General features: G+C 30.8%; 1 protein-coding gene and 2 non-coding genes across 3 annotated transcripts; 2 read left to right on the top strand and 1 right to left on the bottom strand.

Annotated features, from left to right (window-relative positions):
• Window positions 1–5,672: 5,672 nt before the first annotated feature.
• LOC129908778 (branched-chain-amino-acid aminotransferase, cytosolic) lies at window positions 5,673–18,450 on the top strand. Its single transcript, XM_055985538.1, has 8 exons — window positions 5,673–5,778; window positions 14,144–14,344; window positions 14,407–14,616; window positions 15,328–15,558; window positions 15,626–15,747; window positions 16,935–17,116; window positions 17,202–17,356; window positions 17,414–18,450. The coding sequence occupies exons 1-8, from the start codon at window positions 5,761–5,763 to the stop codon at window positions 17,600–17,602; spliced, it is 1,308 nt and encodes a 435-aa protein (XP_055841513.1). The 5' UTR covers window positions 5,673–5,760; the 3' UTR covers window positions 17,603–18,450.
• Trnan-guu (transfer RNA asparagine (anticodon GUU)) lies at window positions 7,978–8,051 on the bottom strand. Its single transcript has one exon. It is a non-coding gene; the product is annotated as a tRNA-Asn (tRNA).
• On the top strand, window positions 9,181–9,320 carry LOC129912831 (U4 spliceosomal RNA). The gene has a single exon (XR_008771927.1). It is a non-coding gene; the product is annotated as a U4 spliceosomal RNA (small nuclear RNA).
• Window positions 18,451–19,968: the final 1,518 nt, after the last annotated feature.

Here is a 19,968-nt window from a genome sequence, read left to right as displayed (position 1 = left end):
TTTAGGAATTAGTGCGTTTTTTTGCAAAACAACAATAATAAGGTGACTTGAAAATATTGTTTACTTACAACACAAGACTGAAAGATAGAATAAAATTATAAATCTGTTTATCAAAACACCAATGAATGAGGCATTCATTTATAATGACGTTTTGTTATTGTGGATTTCTTTGAATGTTTTTTTACATATTCACTTGAAAAACATTGATCAGGTGAAGGCTTTGCTTTGATTTACTAAAATTATTGATTTAATTTTTTAGAAAGTCTTATGAACATAACATAACAGACCAAGAATGTCTTTTATAACTCCTTTTATTAAGTTAACACTACAAAGGGACTTCATATTTACATTCAATTTGTTGGCAGGTACCTATTGAATATATTTTCGATTAATTGATACCACCAATGGCAAATACTGACCTTTACTTTTTGCCTTAACTTTTGATTGGTTAAAGTCGCTAAGCACTGCCTTTCGACAAAAATTATTTAAAATTTGTTTGAGTAAATTATATTCTTGTTTCAAGTTGGGTTGTTTGAAGAAATAAAAACGATTGAATAAAAATATTCACAACGCGCCTAAAACAAGTTTTATTTTTTTTTTATCAAACGAGATGAAGCCAGTTTAAGAAATTTGGTCATAGACTATATACAAAAATATATATGTAATTATAAATATTTTATACAATATTTTTTGATTATTTGGGTATGATTTTTTAATTGCGATATATTGTGCATGTGCATATGTGCCTTTACTTTGTATAAAACCGGCTAAATATTCATAAGAAATAGAACTCGTGATACCAATTCAATGAAATATTTGAAAAATCCTCAACTTTGTTGAAATCGTATATTTTTTTATTGTTACTTAATTCTTGCAGCTAGGAATCAATAAATTTTAATCCTTAAAATTAGATAATTAAATGCAAATTTATTGCGCAATTTTCTGCACCTTCTATGAAAAATTTTTTATTTTAATTTCAATTTTAAAATGATCACATAAAGTTTGCCCTAGCTTATCGAGCTAAGTATTTAAAATAAAAATACTATTGTATTGCCAGTAATTGAAACTTTTTAAAACAAAATTTTTGGTGCAAACCCCAATTTTGTACCTTGTATGCTTTTTAAAATATTCAAGGTTTTGTTTAAAAAAATCGTCTTTAAGTTCTACGAGATGCACAATGTCACACCCCTTATAAAAGTATGTCACACCTGTTTCATTTTTAAATTGTTATAATAACACAGTTTTTTACGAATAACCTTCAAATAGGTATATGCTTGCTGGAAACGTAATAAAATCTTTATTCCTATTGAATACGATTTCCACGGCTTTTCATTAAAACAAATTACAATATGGCTTCAAAAAGTCACCGAAGCAGACTGAATAGATTTTCCAACGTCACACCCGTTATATATTATAATCTTAAGAGTTTGTGACGTTGAAAGACAGCTATACAGGCGTTTCATCTATTAAAAACATTATTAAATGAATATTATATACAAACAACAAAAAGTAATAAGTAACTCTGTCACACCCGTTACAATGGAAATAACCTATTTTAGGAAAAAAACATTAACAGTTTTCTTGGAATATTCCATTAGGAAATTTTGCAAGTGTAATTTTTATTTTTGTCAACAATTTTTTTTTATTTTTTTGCTTTATTCATCTAACATACAGTTAATTTTAGCTGTGTTTTATTTTCCTCGTGGTCGAGATCAGATCATGAATTTATTTGCGAAACAATAACAAAACAAAATCCTACTTTTGTTGTAAGGCTAATAAAAACAATGATCTGACCTTCATCACGAGGAAAATAAAACACAGCTATAATTACTTATTAGTTACATAAATATTGTTGTTTTATAGATGTTTATAAAATTTTGATTTGGTAGGGTTGAAAACGTACATCCCCCAGCCCGTACCTATTGCAAAATTAAAATGTGTCCAAGTTTTTTACAACCAAAGATGAGTTTTGTTTACTAGCTTACAACCAAAGATAAGCTATATTATCTTTGGTTGTTACTTGTACAAAATGTGACTTTGGGTGCACAAAACTGTACAAAACGTAGGCATTTTTTTTTTTTTTATTTTGCGATAAGTCCAGGATGGGGAAATGTATGTATACGTACATTTAAAGCGATAAGTCCAGGATGGGGAAAGCGATAAGTCCAGGAACATTTAAAGCATCTCTTAGGTACCTCAATCAACAGAAGAGTTTGAAAAAGTGTTACAATGTGGCACAAAGGTAAGTTCGGTTTCTGAAATCTCTTTTATTTTAATGATTTATCATCCTATGCAAAGAAAACAGCAGACATTTTGATACTTTTCACTCAACAGGCGGCAACTGAAGGTGCAGTATAGACATAGTTTATTAAATTCAAAGTACAAAGTTAGATAGTTTTTTGAAAGAATACATTATAACTTATAAGTACATAGGTCCGCCTCCGCACACCTAATGAAAATAATCAGCCCCAGGCCCAAGCTAATATTACTGTCCTGAACCTAATGTAAAAACATGTTATTTTTTTAATAAAAATAAATACCCAGACATCTTGTAAAATATTGATCAATTTCATAAGCATTTTTCATGTGAAAAACATTATTGAAATTCACAGCTTGTGTTACAATAGCAATGCATAATAATAATAATAACTGATAACATGAATCTTCACTCTTCTATCGATACAACAGTCTTAAATTGGAAAAAAACAAAACTAGAACAGGAAAACACACCACGCTGATCTCTGATGTATCTTTTTTTTCGTTGAGAGAATCTCTGATTCTCTCATGATGACGTTGAAACATAACATTGCATCATCCTAATGTTTACAAACATACTTCAGACCTCACCCTTGAATTTAAGCGTAAAACGCATATTATTGAGTTAGATTCTATTTGTTGTTTACCAACATGGAGCACGTGTTTTTATCTATCTTTCTTACTTCTTATTACCTTCTTATGTAGATATGAAATACATTTGCAGCTTGAAATTTTAAAAACAAATATTCATCAACTTTTGTTTACAATAATAAATACCAATTTCTTTGTTTTTTTCTTAGAAATACCTGTGGTCGATGACGATGGTAAAAAAGGGGCTCACCAAAATCACAATCTTAAATACTAACAACAAAAAACAACTTTCTTTGCAAATGTTACAAATATACGGATAATATCCCCTCAGTCCGTTTCTCTATAAATTTAAATTATGTATATATGTATTTATTGCATAGATAGATACATTGGCTTCCTTTTTCTTCCTACATTATTTTTTAGTACACATGCGTTTTAGTACTTAAAGTGGTTTTTCATCAATATTCAATTTACATCAGCAGCATTGTGACTATGGTTACCACTTTGGGTTAAATAAATAATAATAATTTAATAAATTTAACAGTAGGTAAATCTCCGGGTTCAAATAATTAAAGCATTTCAATTTATACAAATTTATAAAAATTTCCTAACACTATTCAAAATAAAGTTTGAATACCATTTTTCAGAAAATATTTATCAAAATTAGACACAAACTATAGAAAGCCGGATTTTACTAAAAAAAAAATGAATTTCCAACATTTAAAAGCCCCAGCAACACGTCATTACCGAGTTTTATATACATTAGGGTGTCCCTTATTTTCAACACGGCTGAATTATAAAATGTATACGGACTCAAAGTTTCTAAATAAATCAAACAAAATATTCCAAATGTCTCAAGTCTCTATCATTATATTTATACCCTTGCGGAACTTATTTTCAATGTTTCCATGAAAAATATTGATAAATTACAGATAGTTTTAAAGGGTTTTACTTAAAAATGCGATAAAAATGTAAAAGTTTATGGAAAATTTTCCAAAATTTGCACATGATTGTACGAGCAAATTATTTTTAATTTGTTTCAAACAATATTTAACCAGTTAAAACAACCGTCCATTTCGTTGTTTTCATGATATTGCTAAGCGAAAGCAATTGACTTTTTTACGAAATTTGTTACCAAAATCCGCGAAAAAAAAACAAAATTATGTCAATTTCAGCTAAAAAATTCTGCAATGCAATTTTTCTTGTATTTGATTTTTTTTTAAAGAAAACTACCTCGGCAAAGTTTAATAAAAATCGAGAATATTGCAATACATTGAAAATTGGGTATAGGAAGCACTTGTTGTGGGCGTAGTGTTCAAAACAAATAATTTTTGTCATAGACCTGTTTTCTTGACTTTGTCTTTCGACTTAACATATTTTAACGGTTTTGTTTTTTGTTTGTTTTTTTTTACCTTAATATTAAGATTTCTCCGAATTTTGCGAAAACTTAATTTCAACAAAAAAAAAAACATACGTACATCTCACTTCCAAATTAAAAAAGTGTTAGGTATGATTTTAAAATCCACTTTGTTATAGGTGAACTGCTTCTAAGCCAATTCTAAGTTTTAAGTTTAGAAGTTAAATGTATGCTTTATTCCTATTATTTTTTTTTTCTTCTTAAAATCGGGTTTTTCTAAATTCGGGTCTATTACTAAAGGCCATTGTTTTTTTTTTTTAATTGCCTAGTAAAAATTTTTTTCCAAAATATCGTACCGTACTAACATTTTTTTTTATAAATGTTTTGAAAAATTTATCTATGTAAAATTGTTTTAAAAACAATCTTTTTCCAAAATAATGACTTGGTTTCGAAGTCAAAATCTTTTAAAAAGATGTTTTCGTTATTTTTAAAGCAAATATTTAATTTCTTAAATTAAAATTATTCTTTTTAAAAATTTTAAACAGCATTACCTGTGATGACTTGGGTGATGAGATGACTATATGAATAAGGATTGAGATATTACTTGACTTGGCCGATGACTATGAATTCCGTCCTTTGTCTTAAAGTATCTGATTACTGTACATACCTATGAAGACAATAGCCGTGTTCCTTTGGGAGGAGGCAAATTACTACTTAGTTTACTTGCGATTTTAAATAGTATACGCACTTTCAACAAAATCAATGCAACTCAAGCAGAAGAGCATGAGTATGAGTAGTTCTCTACTCATGAGTAAACTGTTACGGGGCTAATAATTTAAAAAAATAATTTTTTGTAGGTGGCAGCCACGATGTCTTATCGATCAAACGCGCACAATCCATCAGACAGTACCTATAAGAAAAGATACTTGTTCTTCATGTTATACATTTTTTTGGCTTTTGGCTAACTAAATCTTTCAAAGTGTTAGTTAATTGAAGAGAGCCAAAGGCAGTTTCTTAAGTTTTTGGTCTTCAATTATTTATTTATTTTTTTAATGATCCCTTTTCAACACTATAGTCAGTGAAATAAGTGATAAGATTTAATATAAGAGCACGCACCTCCATCCATCTATCTTTTTTGAAAAAAACCACTTTTTGTCAATGTATTGAGTATCTGTGTGCTGTTTTACTAGTCTATATGGCGATCGTGGCACTCTATAGATAGAAGACTTTCCGTCGCAACTGAATTCAGTTTTTAATCAGACATCGGACAGTTTGGACGTTTTTATTTAATTTAATAAATTATATTGTATAATTTATGCATCGTATTTTTAATTAAAAAATTGTTTAAAAAAACAACTGAATTTTTTTATAAAGAAAAAATTAAAAAAAAAAAAAAACAATTAAAGTGATAAGTGAAATAAAAACCATACTTATTCAAAAAAATTAGAAGTGAAATTTTCCACCATTTAAAAAGTTGTGTTCACAATAACAAGTTGTTTAAAAAATTGAACAATTTTTCCCAATTTTCGAATCTCTTTGCTCTTTGAGTATTAACAATGGCTGTCAGTGCTAAGGTAATATTTGACAATCCATCTTTTTATACCTACAAATTTACAAATTTTTATATTCAACAATTTAAATTCCGCTGCTGTTAGTAACAACTTTTTGCCATACCTCCCAAATATAAAAAAATGAAACTAGTTTTTTTTTCTTAAATAAGGCTTGTGTGGTCTTTTTTTGATTCTCATTAAAAAATCTAGACTTAATTTGCCATAAAATGAATTTTAAATTTATTCAATTATATTTGGCGAAATTCTTCTTTTTGATATGAGAAAAAAAAATTCATATATAAACTCGTGTATTGACTTCCATAATGACGATTATTGAATTTTGACAGCATTTAATCTTGAATCAAAATATAGGATTGATGTTTTTTTAACACATGCATTTGGAGTATTTTTGATAAGAGCATTCTGACCTCATAAAAAAAAAAAAACTGTTGACTTAAACGATCTTATAACAGGCCATCATATTGGGACAAGTTCAGTAGAACGATTAATTTGAAAACTGGTTTGAAGTCTTATCACTTCAATCTCTCTATTTTCAATTTAAAAAAAAAATGCCAAATGGAAAGGATACTTTGTTTAAACGTTGAACCAATAACGCCTGTTAGGTAATAGTGCAGTTGCAAGTTATACTTGATAAGCTGTTTAATGAAAATAAATAGGTACCTAGGTGGCTGGTTTTGTAGAAGTTAACCTGATGTGGGCAATTTGTATTAGAACCTGTACCACCATATACCATAATAATGTCTTTATTCTTGTTTGCACACAGTTGGATGGTCGCGTGAAGCAGTTCAAACCATTGCAATGGGCCCAAAGGATTCTTGTTCATATGGGCCTATTGTAGTGACTTCGAGAAATAATTAAAAAAAATCAATAACTAAAGTCTCAGATGTCTCTTTCTTCTAGTTTTAACGAAATTTAAAATTATAGACTTCTGAAGCTCATTTTGGTGTCCAAAAAAGGGGTATTAGACTTGAAAAAAAAAAAAACTGAAAAATGAGCAACTTGTCCCAATAAACACGCCTCCTTGTCGACTTAACGTACCCTTAGCAAAAGGCAGAAACTGAGTCAAATTGACGCAAAGTACTTATCATGAGTTCGCAAAAATAATAATCTAGTAGGTACCTGTAATTACAGCATCTACACATCTTCGCGAGGTGATGCATGTTGCATTGATGAAAATAATGAATATAGTACATTCTTCAAAGAATGCGGTTTAAAATCCTGCGCTTCAACTTTGCGTTTTGCATTTTTTTGTACTAGAGTTTGAAATCATAGGAAAACACGAACATACCTATCGATTTGAATTTCCTGTTCATTTTAAATCGAATATCTCGTCAAAAAGAAGGAACTAAAGCCTACGTCCTACATAAGGTTAAAGTACAGTCGACTCCCTCTAAGTCGAATTTTTTAACCATTTCTTATGAACAATTTTGAAGAAGAAATATTAAATAAATCCCTCTAACTCGAACCGATTTTCGAGTCCCCTTGAAAGTTCGATTTAGAGGGAGTCGACTGTATATGCATAATTATTCGAAAAAACAAAATAATTTTTTATTGAAAAATACTATCAAATTTTCTGTGCGAAAAGTATCTATTTCTAGCTTTTCTATGTGAATTTCAACGTCACGTACAGACAAATCTGCTTTCACGTGCACACATATTCTCCCTCCTTACTGTTCTTCCTACAGATTTTATTTATCAAAACCATTATTCATTTTTGACGAACACAAATCAAATAAATATTGTGAGAAAAATAAAGGAACGTCACGTACAGACTGACAAAGTCAACCAAAAGAAATTGTATGAAGGTTGAAGACTTACCCTTTCAGCGAATTAATAAAACATGCTACATTTTCTGAATTAAATAAAAAATTCTCTTAAAACATTTAAAACAAAAACACACAAAAATTGTCAGGTATACAGAAAAAACTCTGTTTTTACAATGTAATGCAACATTACCACAAATGTGGGGGTTTTGTGGTATAATTCATTAGTCTATATTGGTTGCGTTCCTTTGATAAAATACCTTATTACTTAAATTTTCAAAACTTTTAATATATAGGAATGCAACTATAGTTAGTTATTATGTAGCTAGTCTTAGTTCTTCAAGTTATTTTGCTTGCAAATTACTTTTTTGCAATTTCAGCTTCTGAAGGTGAAAAAATAAATTTAAAAAAAAAATATATATTTTTTTATAAAATAAATCGCCCCCGGGTGGACTCGAACCACCAACCTTTCGGTTAACAGCCGAACGCGCTAACCGATTGCGCCACGGAGGCTATATAAAACGTTTGACAATTTTTTTAGAACGAAACTCTTTGCTAGTTGTGGATCAAAATGCAATATCTAATTGATTTTCAAATGGTACTTGCCTACTAATTATCGAAAAGGGATGAATTACCTTACTTTTATAAAGTACATAATTACCTACATACATACATATAACAAATTAATATTTGCTGTTAGAAATGCATTTCCATACAGATAGCCATTTTTTTTTTTCAATAATACATATAGAGTTGCTTAGAGATAAGTTAACCTTTAGCGGATTTTAAAGCTTAGCTTGTTTAACTTTTTTTTTTTTAATTTGTTTAGGTACTAGATAGGTATTTAGATAGAGTTACCTATTTCTTAATACCTATGGTAGTGGTAGGTAACCTACTAGTCATAGGTAATTAGGTACTTTACCATACCTACCTACCTAGCTGATAGATAAGTAGGTACCTACCACGACTGTAGGCTCTGCCTAAATAGGTATCTACTGTCGTCGGCAACTTCTGTCCGACTAGGACAAGGATATCCCTTCTTCCTCTAGGTCTGGTAGGTACCTCTTTGTATCTTAAAGAGACAATAATTCTTGTCGGTATTTTCATGCGCATGTTCTTTAAATTCATAGAAAAATTCAGAGCTTTTAAGTTTAAACAACTGTTGATAGGTACTTGATATCTACCTTCCTTCCTACTTCACTTTCAAATCATTTTATCTAGGTAGGTAATAACAATTTATTCTCTATAGTCAACTTTCTATGCATAATATCGGTAGCCACAATCGTTTGAATTTTCATTATGCACATGCACACGTTGAATTGCATTCCTTTCATTTGGTTAAGTTATTTTTATTATTATCAACCATTAACAAGAACAACAGGGTAGTTTAGGTAGGTAGGTAATGCTCTGAAAATCTATCTCACTTCGTCCAAAAAAACTACCCTTGCGCAGAAAGTAGAACAATTTTATTAAGATTATGATACAACAACAACAAGTATATTGCCCTTTTTAGGGGTGAAAAAATTATGAACATTTTAAGTGAGGGTTAATTTTGGTTTATTTTTACTTTTTGTTTTATTATAATTCACACTATCTTTTAGTCACAAAATCTTCAAGTAACAGAATAAAATTGGCAATCACCAGCTTTGCGCAGAGGCGATATCGTAACCAATGAGGTCCTACCGAGGTGCGATTATTGCTAGTTGAAAACTTTAACCAATACCCCGCCATGAGGACGTGAAAAACCGTCCGCTACGGCAATTTTTGGAAGCTCGAGAGAGCTCATTAATATTATACAATAGTAGTTAGAATATAGAAATTAAAATAAATTAAATTTTAAAAGTTAAATTATAAGTTTTTTAAATCTATTTCGATTGCATTAGTAAGTAAATTGAGTGATTGTTCTGTTCCGTTCAATCAAAAATATGGTATGCTTAAAGAAATATTTTAATTGTACCTAACTGCAAAAAATTGCATTTAGAAAAAGTTTTTCTTGCTAAAAAAATTTTAAAAATGTTATGAATAAAAAATTTTCTGCATTTAGGTATATTTTTTGTTTGAATCAAAATATTTTTAGTTGCATCTTGCATTTGCATTTATTTTTCTTAATGCAAATATTTTTCAGTTGCAACAAAATTTTGTAATGCAATTTTTGTTATTTTTTTTTGTATTTGCTTTCATGCAAACATGCAATACCTAATTATTTTTTTTTAGTTTTTAGTGGAAAACATGCAATACAAATTAAATGATTTTTTAAAACCCTGCTATATTAGTACTGACTGACTTTTACAGTCAAGTAGTTGTAGTAGGTATAGCGTATAGGTTGTTGCCGCTTGCATTCTTTCAAACAACACACCGCGAACGCGAGGAGACTGGGAGGACGTGGGAAAAATTCCCTTTTGTAAGTGGGAATTTGAACAAAAGCCGTGCCACAAAATAATTAGAGTCTTGGTACCCCCCAAATCGGGAAATTTGGGCAAAAACGGTTTAAGGGACCTTCTACCGCATTGAAAAAAATTTAGAAGACATTGGGCGCATTCACAAACCTAGGTGCTACGTAGCGACTCGTTCTGATTGGCTGAAAAGAGCTAAGAAATTAGTTGAAATTTCCCCTCCGACGTAGGGTAAAAATTTTCGACTTCAAAGCTAGCTGACATTTCTCAGTCAGCTGTTTGATGGAAACAAATTCTATTTGAATTTTAAATTTGGTGGAATTGATGAAAAAAGCATATAAAATAAAATTAATTGTGCAGTATGTGAATATAAATCAGGAAATTGAGGAATTTCAAAGAAAAAAAGCTATTTAAACCACTCAAAACACATTTTTTTTTTATTGCATCTGTCACCTAGCTTTGTAGTGCAAATTCGCATTCCAAAAGCTAGTTGAAACTCGCCTACGTAGCACCTAGGTTTGTGAATGCGCCCATTTTTTAGACTTTTTAACAATGTAGTTCTGTAAAACCACATAGAATTTAAAAGCTGACAAAGTTCCAAAATAATTATAATTAGTAAGTTGAAGGTCGCATTACAGAAGAACTTTCCGCTCTCCCTCTACGGTTTCTTCGTTATCAACTTCTCAATTCATTCCTCAAAACTTCCCTTGTCTTCTTCACTTGTTATCGGTTATGGTCCTGTTAATAATAATAAGTTCATACCTAGTTTATTTTTTGGTTTTTTGTTGATACGAAAAATACATTTTTGTCAACCGATTATGAAAAAAATTAGTTTTTTTCCATGTAGCAAATCTTCGAAAACATTGCATCATTTTTATTTTTTATCAAAATTACAATTATTACGAAAACAATTTAATAAAAACAAAATTTACAGAAGTAGGTACATGACATGTTTTTGTCAGTTGTTTCATCAGATTTTATAAAATTATGAAACATTTTAGTTTTCTTATAAAAAATACCTAATTGGGTAACATCTAGGAACCGAAAAAATGTAAAACCACGCGTTAAAAAAGTTAGGTAGGTAGGTACCTATTAATTATCGCAGAACATCTTTACTTAACTAAAAATTGCAAATAATTAATTATTTTTTTTTACTAATTTGTATAGGGTAAATTAGGGCATTATGGCATACCTAAGCACAAACTCAAATAACTTTACTACGGACTACAATTTTTACTTCAATAATTTTTTTTAATTAAATTTCATAAAAACGTAACATAAATAAATTATTTAAGAATACAAATTCAAGCTTTTTAACAAAAAATAAATTAAATTAAAAATAGTCCAAAAAAAACCATATTGCCCTATGTACGGGCAATATGGCGAACCGCATTTACTTCGGAACCCTTTACTTTTTTTACGTATATTCAGCATTTCTGAAATATTATTGTTAATAAGTTTCATAAAATTAACGTTAAATTGAGGTTATTTTCAAATTTAAAAGAATGCAGAGTTACTTTTGAAATTAGTTTTACATAAGGGCATTATGGCGCAGTCGGGTATAATATAGCGCCATAATGCCCTTATTGCATCTGCGCCATATTGTAAAATATACACATATTCACAAAACTCCAAAAACTAAACACAATTTTTACTTCAGTTAAAATATAACAAGTGATATAACCAAACCAAAACTGTACTCTGCGTTTCACTCTTTATAACAAACACGTGCACTGTATACTTTCCGAGATACACACAAACAAGAACAAAGCGATATTATATTGGAACCCAGAACCGGTATATTTTTGTTGTTTTCTTTTTTGTTTGGCACAAAAATAATAGCACTGACCTGCAATCGTCACAAGGCTAGTGTTCGACGAAGGCCAAAGTTTCTGCATTGGTTTTATTTAAATGCGAGTATTGGAAGTATGGTAGTTGAGACGTGCGCCATAATGCCCGGTGCGCCATAATGCCCGAAGTTACCCTAGCTTACAAGTTACGACCAAGTTCAGAAAACACCTAGACTCAAAATTTAGCTAGGCGGATTTTTGAAATCTCTCACAATATTATTTTCTTCTGTACCTAATCCGCAAAAATTAAGAAGCACGAATTTTGCTCCAACATTCAAAAACGTTTTTAAAAAAACAAAAACTTGTTGCTAGCTGTGCCTGTGCCGTCTAACCCCCGTGCTTGGGCTCATTATAGGATTTGGGGTGGGTTTTTAGAAAAAATTGTCTTCTAAATTCAAAAGTTTCTTGGAATCCAAAAAAATCATTTTAAACCTATATAAACCCAACCTTACCTTGGGGGACAACATCCCATGATTAACGTCAGCACTCCTAAACTTAAAAACAAATATTTAACCTTTTAAATTAGAAAAGATTACAAACATAGCAACTGTATACTTTACCCACTTTGCTCTTATCAAAAATATAAGAACATTAAAAAAAATTTGTTACTAGCCCAATGCATTGTTTTTTTGTATTGTTTTTGAATAATTTTTCTCATGCAATTCGCTTAAAAACAAAATCATTTTCAAACAAAATATTGACTTTATTATGAGAATATCAACTGTTTCTAAGTTTCATTACGTCAGTACTTATTTATTTGTTAATAAATGCCTTGAACTTGACTGATTACCTATACCTAATTACTAATTTTTTTTATCAGTAAAATTAAATAAAGACTAGTGAATAGGTAGGTTTCATCAACTTTAATATTCGACCTCTCGAATGTACCTAGATACACGCCTCCTTTTTTAACTGATTATTTTTTGATACAGTTTTAGATTAGAATTTCTAATTAATTTATTAAGTATACCTATTACATAGATAGGTGGTGTATATTAATTTGTTTATATTAACCTATTAATTTGAAGCTGAAAGTAGGTAGGTATATCTACCTAAAAGAATTTCACTTTATGCTTATGAACCTTGAATTTTTATTGCTTGCAGTAGCACCTAATAAATTAAATATGCATTTCCCTTTTTAAAACTTTAACATGTGTTTCAGAACAATGAACTTTTTTGTTTTTTTTTTTTTTTATTTTTCATATTGCACACGATTAATTTTAATGATGTTTTTAATTCCTCTATTAAGTTTGACACACTCCATAAGAACAATCAAGCAAAAAAAAATTAAAAACTAACATTTTTTTAATATAATTTTATTTTATTTTACTTTTTTTTAATTTAATAATTTATGTTAGATATTATTTTTTTTTTCAATTTAATTTTAGTTTGTTTTACTTTATTTTTGCAACGTAAAAATTAAAAAAGAATTAAAATTAAAAAAAAATATACCTAGGTACATAATAAATTATGTAAATCATCTTATATTTGCTTAACTTAAATTTAGAAGTTTGCTATACATTTTTTCTGAAAATGTGAATAAAAAAATTTGTTTTGACCATAAGCCCTCACTCAATATACACAGTCCCTATTTAAGACTCTATATGCCTACAGAACTTAAATTAAATACAAAATAAGAATGCATTTTGATTGCAAAAGGTTATTGCGTCGAATACAAGGTTATTATTTATACACTTACGTAGGCAATGTGATATCAATTCGCAGGAAAATAAATGGGTTTTAAATAAAAAAAATCATTAAAAGGGAGCGTGCTGCATTTAATATACTTAAAATAGAAAAAATCCTGTATTTTTGTTTAAGCAAGTTCATTATTATAATTTTATAATAAATGTTTTTGTATTTAAAGAGACATTACAATGCTTAAACATTTTATAGGTACTTACAAAAACAGCTTCAATTACGGCAACTATACACGTGCTAATAGCGTGTACCACTCGATTCATTTTCCTTTTATTATATCGAAGCATTCCGGGAACGCTATGTTATTCAACAACAAAAACTGACTGTCTAATTTTTGGTATTCCTTGTTAAAGTAGGTATCAAATCCATACTTTGAAGTGTTTAAACTTTTTGAAAAATGAATCTATTTCTTTTTTGAAAAAAAAAACTTTCCCGAAATGATATTTTTTGAGATTTTCATAATTCCTAATTTTCACGATAAGGTTAAAAGTAAACATTTGTGTTCTATATTCGTTTATAAATTATATTATTTAAAACCTTCAAGAAGACTTTAAGGCAACCAAAATGTTGAATAGAAATAGGTAGGGTACATTTTAAACAATAAATCCTTTTCTGCATATTCCAATACAAAAAGAGCTTAAATCTAGATTCAATTTTGTAGGAACTTTTCCGGAATCAACACCGACTTATCGGTTTTATTCGTCAAAATATTCGATTATGCAGCAAACAATCTTACAAAACTGCACAAGCATCACAAAAAGTTGACGATGATGATGGTTTTCAAATAACAACGATATCATCTAAATATGAAACAATTCCAGCACCAATTACACATGACGATGATGTTGGCCAACAATTTTCGGTAAGAAAAAAGATATATTTTTCAAAATATTGCATTTTTAACATCTCATTTCTATTCTCCAGGCAAAAGACTTAAGTGTTAGATTGGCAGCACCACAACAACTTCAACCAAAACCAGATGCAGATGATTTAGGTTTTGGTAAACATTTTACAGATCATATGTTAAGATGTGAATACCATCGGAGTTTGGGTGGTTGGCAGAAACCAGAAATCACACGATTGGAAAATTTAGTTTTACATCCAGCTGCCAAAGTTTTGCACTATGCTGTTGAGGTAAGTTACAATGAAAGTATATTTATGAGGAAATCCTTTAAAAGTTCAGAAAGCTAAACTTTTTTGTTCTTATTTTTGTAAAGTTTTTAGAATGAAATAATACTAAATACTGTCGTACTTTTACAAGGCTAGATTCCTATTGCGCGCGAAACATATAATGAGAAATTAATTTCAGTTCCTGTTGAGCTGATAAAGACTGTCTGCACAATTTCAAGGCATTTAAAATAAAATATAAAAAAAACTAGAACAAGATAATACCAAATTACCCTAAATATGTTACTAACCAAAAATTATGCTGACCAGACGTATTAAAGTGATGTCAGATCTTTTCATTATGATAACGTTTATGGGAGGTGAAAAATTGACCTCTCATCCCTATTCTATAATGTAGGTTTCTCTGAACTGAACTGGTTCATTCTGGTTAACCATACAGACAACTTTTGCGATTTTTCTTTAATCAGTTTTCATTTGAGTCATCATCACAATAAATTATACAAAAGTGATTTGCAGTTTCAAAAAGAGATAATAAATTATTTTAAAATGTACCTTGATTAAAAAGTTTTGCTTTCTATACAAGAAAAGGTCAACTGAGATTTAAAGCTGAGCGTGGAAGCTTGCGTCAATCATGTTTTTATATTTTTTATTGAAGTTAAAATAATAATAATAAATTTTTAACGCTTAAATTACATTTTTTTTTATTATTTTCTTCAGCTTTTTGAAGGTATGAAAGCCTATCGAGGTGTGGATGGTAAAATACGATTGTTTCGTCCCGATATGAACATGAATCGTATGAATTTAACAGCTAAACGTTCCGGCTTACCAACATTTGAAGGTATTGAATTTATTAAATGCATGGCTCGATTAATATCCATTGATCAAGAATGGGTTCCACATTCAGAGGCAGCTAGTTTATATATTCGTCCAACAATGATTGGTATTGATGTAAGTTAAAATAAAGATTGATTTGCAAAAATATTTTATTAAATTTGTTTAATTTATGTAATTACAGCCAACCTTAGGTGTTGCATCTTCAGACTCTGCGTTGTTATATTCAATTTTGTGTCCTGTTGGAAGTTATTTCAGTGGAACCAATGTTGGGGTGTCGTTGTTAGCCGATCCAAGATATACAAGGTAAGCTTTATTAGTTTAAAATCTATCGAGATTCAAAATTTTTACACATTTACCGCATTGTCATCAAATTCACAAGACTTCATTAAGTGAATAATCTAGTAAACTTGTGAAAAATTTGTTCTCTCTATGCATGCAAAAAAAAATAATCTTAAAGCATTTATTTTTACTTTTCTGTCCATTGTTTCATTCTATACGAAATGTCTCGTATAGAAGTTCTTTGACTTCCACGGTTGATATGGACATAATATTACTATTTTCCTAGCTATTTAAATTTATGCCACAAATTGCAACAAAACGCATTTTGGGATTCGCCATTTCATTGGTTCACTGCGGCGTATACGTAACGCTTTCTTCCATAGAGGAATATTTACTTTTATCATAAATTTCTATTTCCAATATCTTTGAGAGAAGAGTTAATTTTGAAAAAAAGAAGTTAAAGTTGCATTCGACGTCAAAATTACCCAAAAAACGCGTGTTTTACCAGTTAATATTCAAGTTCTTCAAAAACGTGACTTGCCAGTGCAATTTCGACTTCGAATCAGCGCCCAAAAATCCGCAAGAAATATGTTTGGATTCAAAGCTGATTTTCGTTACTTTATTTCAAAAATTCCAAAAACTTTTTAAAATACAAAATATTGCTAATTTTTTAGATGACAGCCACTTAAATGTTTCATTGCATCCCGAAGTCAAAAAAAAAAAAACGTTAAAGTTATACACATAAATTGTAACCTTAGATTCTTCCATAAGCGTATCCACTACCGCATAATTTTCCGGTGCGGCCATGGTCATTCCTTTAATAATGTCAGGTATAGAAAAAAAAAAAACAAGTCAAGAGACTTTTGATAGTTGTATGTATTTTTATTTAATATTTCAACATAATTTTTATTCCGCCAAGGTATTGGTTCAACTCTTTATAGCTCTCTTCTTTCTTTTCGAAATAAAAACCAATGATAACTCACGATCATGTTTTTATTAATATCAAGGCTTAAACTTAAACAGTCACTGTGGCGTATGCGCAACATTTTTTTTTAATGATTTTTTTTTTCTTTTGCTTGTAGACCTTATTTTCAATCATTAACATATTGCAGTTGTAGGATCTTTTCAGCTCACAAAATTGATTTAATAACATGATGTGTCAGTGAATAATTCAAATTTAAATTAAACATTTTTTTCTTATTCACTTACAGGGCATGGCCAGGTGGTGTTGGTGATCGTAAAATGGGTTCAAATTATGCACCCACAATAAATGTACAAAAAGAAGCTGCCGCTAAAGGCTTACAACAAGTTTTATGGCTATATGGTGAGGATCATCAGCTAACTGAAGTTGGAACAATGAATATTTTCATGTGTTTCATAAACGATCAAGGAGGTAAATTTACACTTTTTTATTAAACCTTTTTGCAAGTGGCAAGTGTTTAATTAAATATTATTTTTTTTTTCAATTTTATTTTTAGAAAAAGAATTAGTTACACCTCCATTGAATGGTCTAATCTTGCCTGGCATAACCAGAGACTCAATTTTAACACTAGCACGTCAGTGGGGTAAATTGAAAGTTAGCGAAAATACCTTCACAATGCCAATGGTTTGTGATCTTCTTAACAAAGGACGAGTAAGTTTTAAGATTACCCTCTAATAAACAATTGACTAATTTGTTCTTTATTTATAGTTGCTTGAACTTTTCGGAGCTGGAACTGCTTGCGTGGTTAGCCCAATAAATCGAATAAGCTATCTTGGCCAAGACTTATTCATTCCAACTCTGGAACAAGAGAAACCAGTTTTTGAAAAAATGCGTGATACTCTCCGAGATATTCAGTATGGAAAAATCGAACATCCTTGGGCGATTAAAATTGATTAGTTTATTAGTCATCTAAATACCGAAAAGAATCTATAACAACTGTAATGGGATTTTAAGCCGAATTGATGAATAAGCCCCAACAGATCTTTTTTTCAAACTACGAATCTGGATACTTACTTTCTGAAGCCTTGACTCGAAACGCAAATAGATTTTGCATTTATTTATTTAGTGACATAAATATAGTTAAATGAAGGATTGTTTAAGCATAATAGTTTTTAAGCATATTATTTATTTCTTTAATAGTTTAATTTAGAATTAGTTTCTATTACTGCGAATTTAAGAATTTTGAAAACTATGTAAATATGTACAATATTTAAAGTATAAGCTAAAAATATTGTTTTTTGTTTTTTTGAAACAACTAGAAAAAAGTGGAATATTTTGTTTAAACAAATATGGTTGTGAAGAAAATACTTTCTCGTTCCATTGAGAATTGATTTCAAGTTTTTATTTCCATAAAATTTATGGTACTTATATTATAATAAAAAAATAAAAATTTTATTGTTTAAAATAAGAGAATAAATTTATAAAGTCTCGCTGAAAATTGGTGTGTGGTTTTTTCTTGGGAATATGATAAAGACATTTTTTTTTACTTAGAATCGGAGAGAGCTTCCAATATCTATTGTTAAGTATACACTTTCAATAGATGGCAGAGGAATTTTTATGGATTTTATTTTTATCTATTAGATATCATAAATATTAGTTTTTAAGGTCTGAAAAATAAAAGACAAACACTTAACACAAAATAAAAACGTACCAGAGTTATGTGCATTTATTAATTTTAAATTTATGTTTATTTAATTTACTTAAGAAAATGTATAGTTATATGGAAAAATAAAAAGCAATAATGAAAAAATCTTTTAAATAAATTATTTTATTTTTTGACTACCTTACTGATTTGAATGTGTTAACAAGACACTCTGGACCACCTGTGTCTTGTCGACTGTTTATTGTAGTTCAGGCATGTTGAACCAATGGCAATGGTGAGACGCAATCAAATATTTCCGGCACGCACAAAATTGAGTAATCCAATTGGAAAAGAATTGGCAAAGATTTTTCTTCTTTTCTTCTTTTTATTAAAAAGATTTTGCGTAAAATTTTTAAATTTTCTTTTTTGTTTTTCTCTAATCGACCCGTGTATGTAAAAATATTCTCATTTCATGTAAGTAGTGAGTTCAAACATCATGCCCCCAACAGGTCCCAAACATATCCTAAAACATGTCCCGAAAATGTCCAAAAAGTGTCCCAAATATTTCCCGAAAATGTTCCGAACAAATATAGAAAGTATCCCTAAAATGTTCCGAACGTCCCGAACATGTCCCAAGCATGTCCCGACAATGTCCCGAGCTTGTCTGGAAGATGTCCCTAGCATGTCCCGAGCATATCCCGAGCATGTCCCGAAGATGTGCCGAAGATGTCCCGAGCATGTCTCGAGCATGTCCTGAAGATGTCCCGAAGCTGTCCCGAGCATGTCCCGAAGATGTCCCGAAGATATCCCGAGCATGCCCCGAGCATGTCCCGAAGATGTCCCAAAGATGTCCCGAGCATGTCCCGAAGATGTCCCGAATATGTCCCGAAGATGTCCCGAGCATTTCCCTAAGATGTCCCGAAGATGTCCCGAGCATGTCCCGAAGATGTCCTGAGCATGTCCCGAAGATGTCCCGAGGATGTCCCGAAGATGTCCCGAATATGTCCCGAGCATTTCCCGAAGATGTCCCGAAGATGTCCCGAGCATGTCCCGAAGATGTCCCGAGCATGTCCCGAAGATGTCCCGAGCATGTCCCGAGCATATCCCGAAGATGCCCGGAAGATGTCCCGAAGATGTCCCGAGCATGTCCTGAAGATGTCCCGAAAATGTCCCGAGCATGTCCCGAGCATATCCCGAAGATGTCCCGAGCATGTCCCGAAGATGTCCCGAGCATGTCCTGAAGATGTCCCGAGCATGTCCCGAAGATGTCCCGAGCATGTCCCGAATATGTCCCGAAGATGTCCTGAGCATGTCCCGAAGATGTCCCGAGGATGTCCCGAAGATGTCCCGAATATGTCCCGAGCATTTCCCGAAGATGTCCCGAAGATGTCCCGAGCATGTCCCGAGCATGTCCCGAAGATGTCCCGAGCATGTCCCGAGCATATCCCGAAGATGCCCGGAAGATGTCCCGAAGATGTCCCGAGCATATCCCGAAGATGTCCCGAGCATGTCCCGAAGATGTCCCGAGCATGTCCTGAAGATGTCCCGAGCATGTCCCGAAGATGTCCCGAGCATGTCCCGAAGATGTCCCGAGCATTTCCCTAAGATGTCCCGAAGATGTCCCGAGCATGTCCCGAAGATGTCCTGAGCATGTCCCGAAGATGTCCCGAGGATGTCCCGA

Source organism: Episyrphus balteatus, chromosome 2 (genome assembly GCF_945859705.1).
Source record: "Episyrphus balteatus chromosome 2, idEpiBalt1.1, whole genome shotgun sequence".
NCBI lineage: Eukaryota > Metazoa > Arthropoda > Insecta > Diptera > Syrphidae > Episyrphus > Episyrphus balteatus.
Note: the sequence above shows the minus strand (reverse complement) of the source record. Positions and strands in the feature narration are given on the sequence as shown.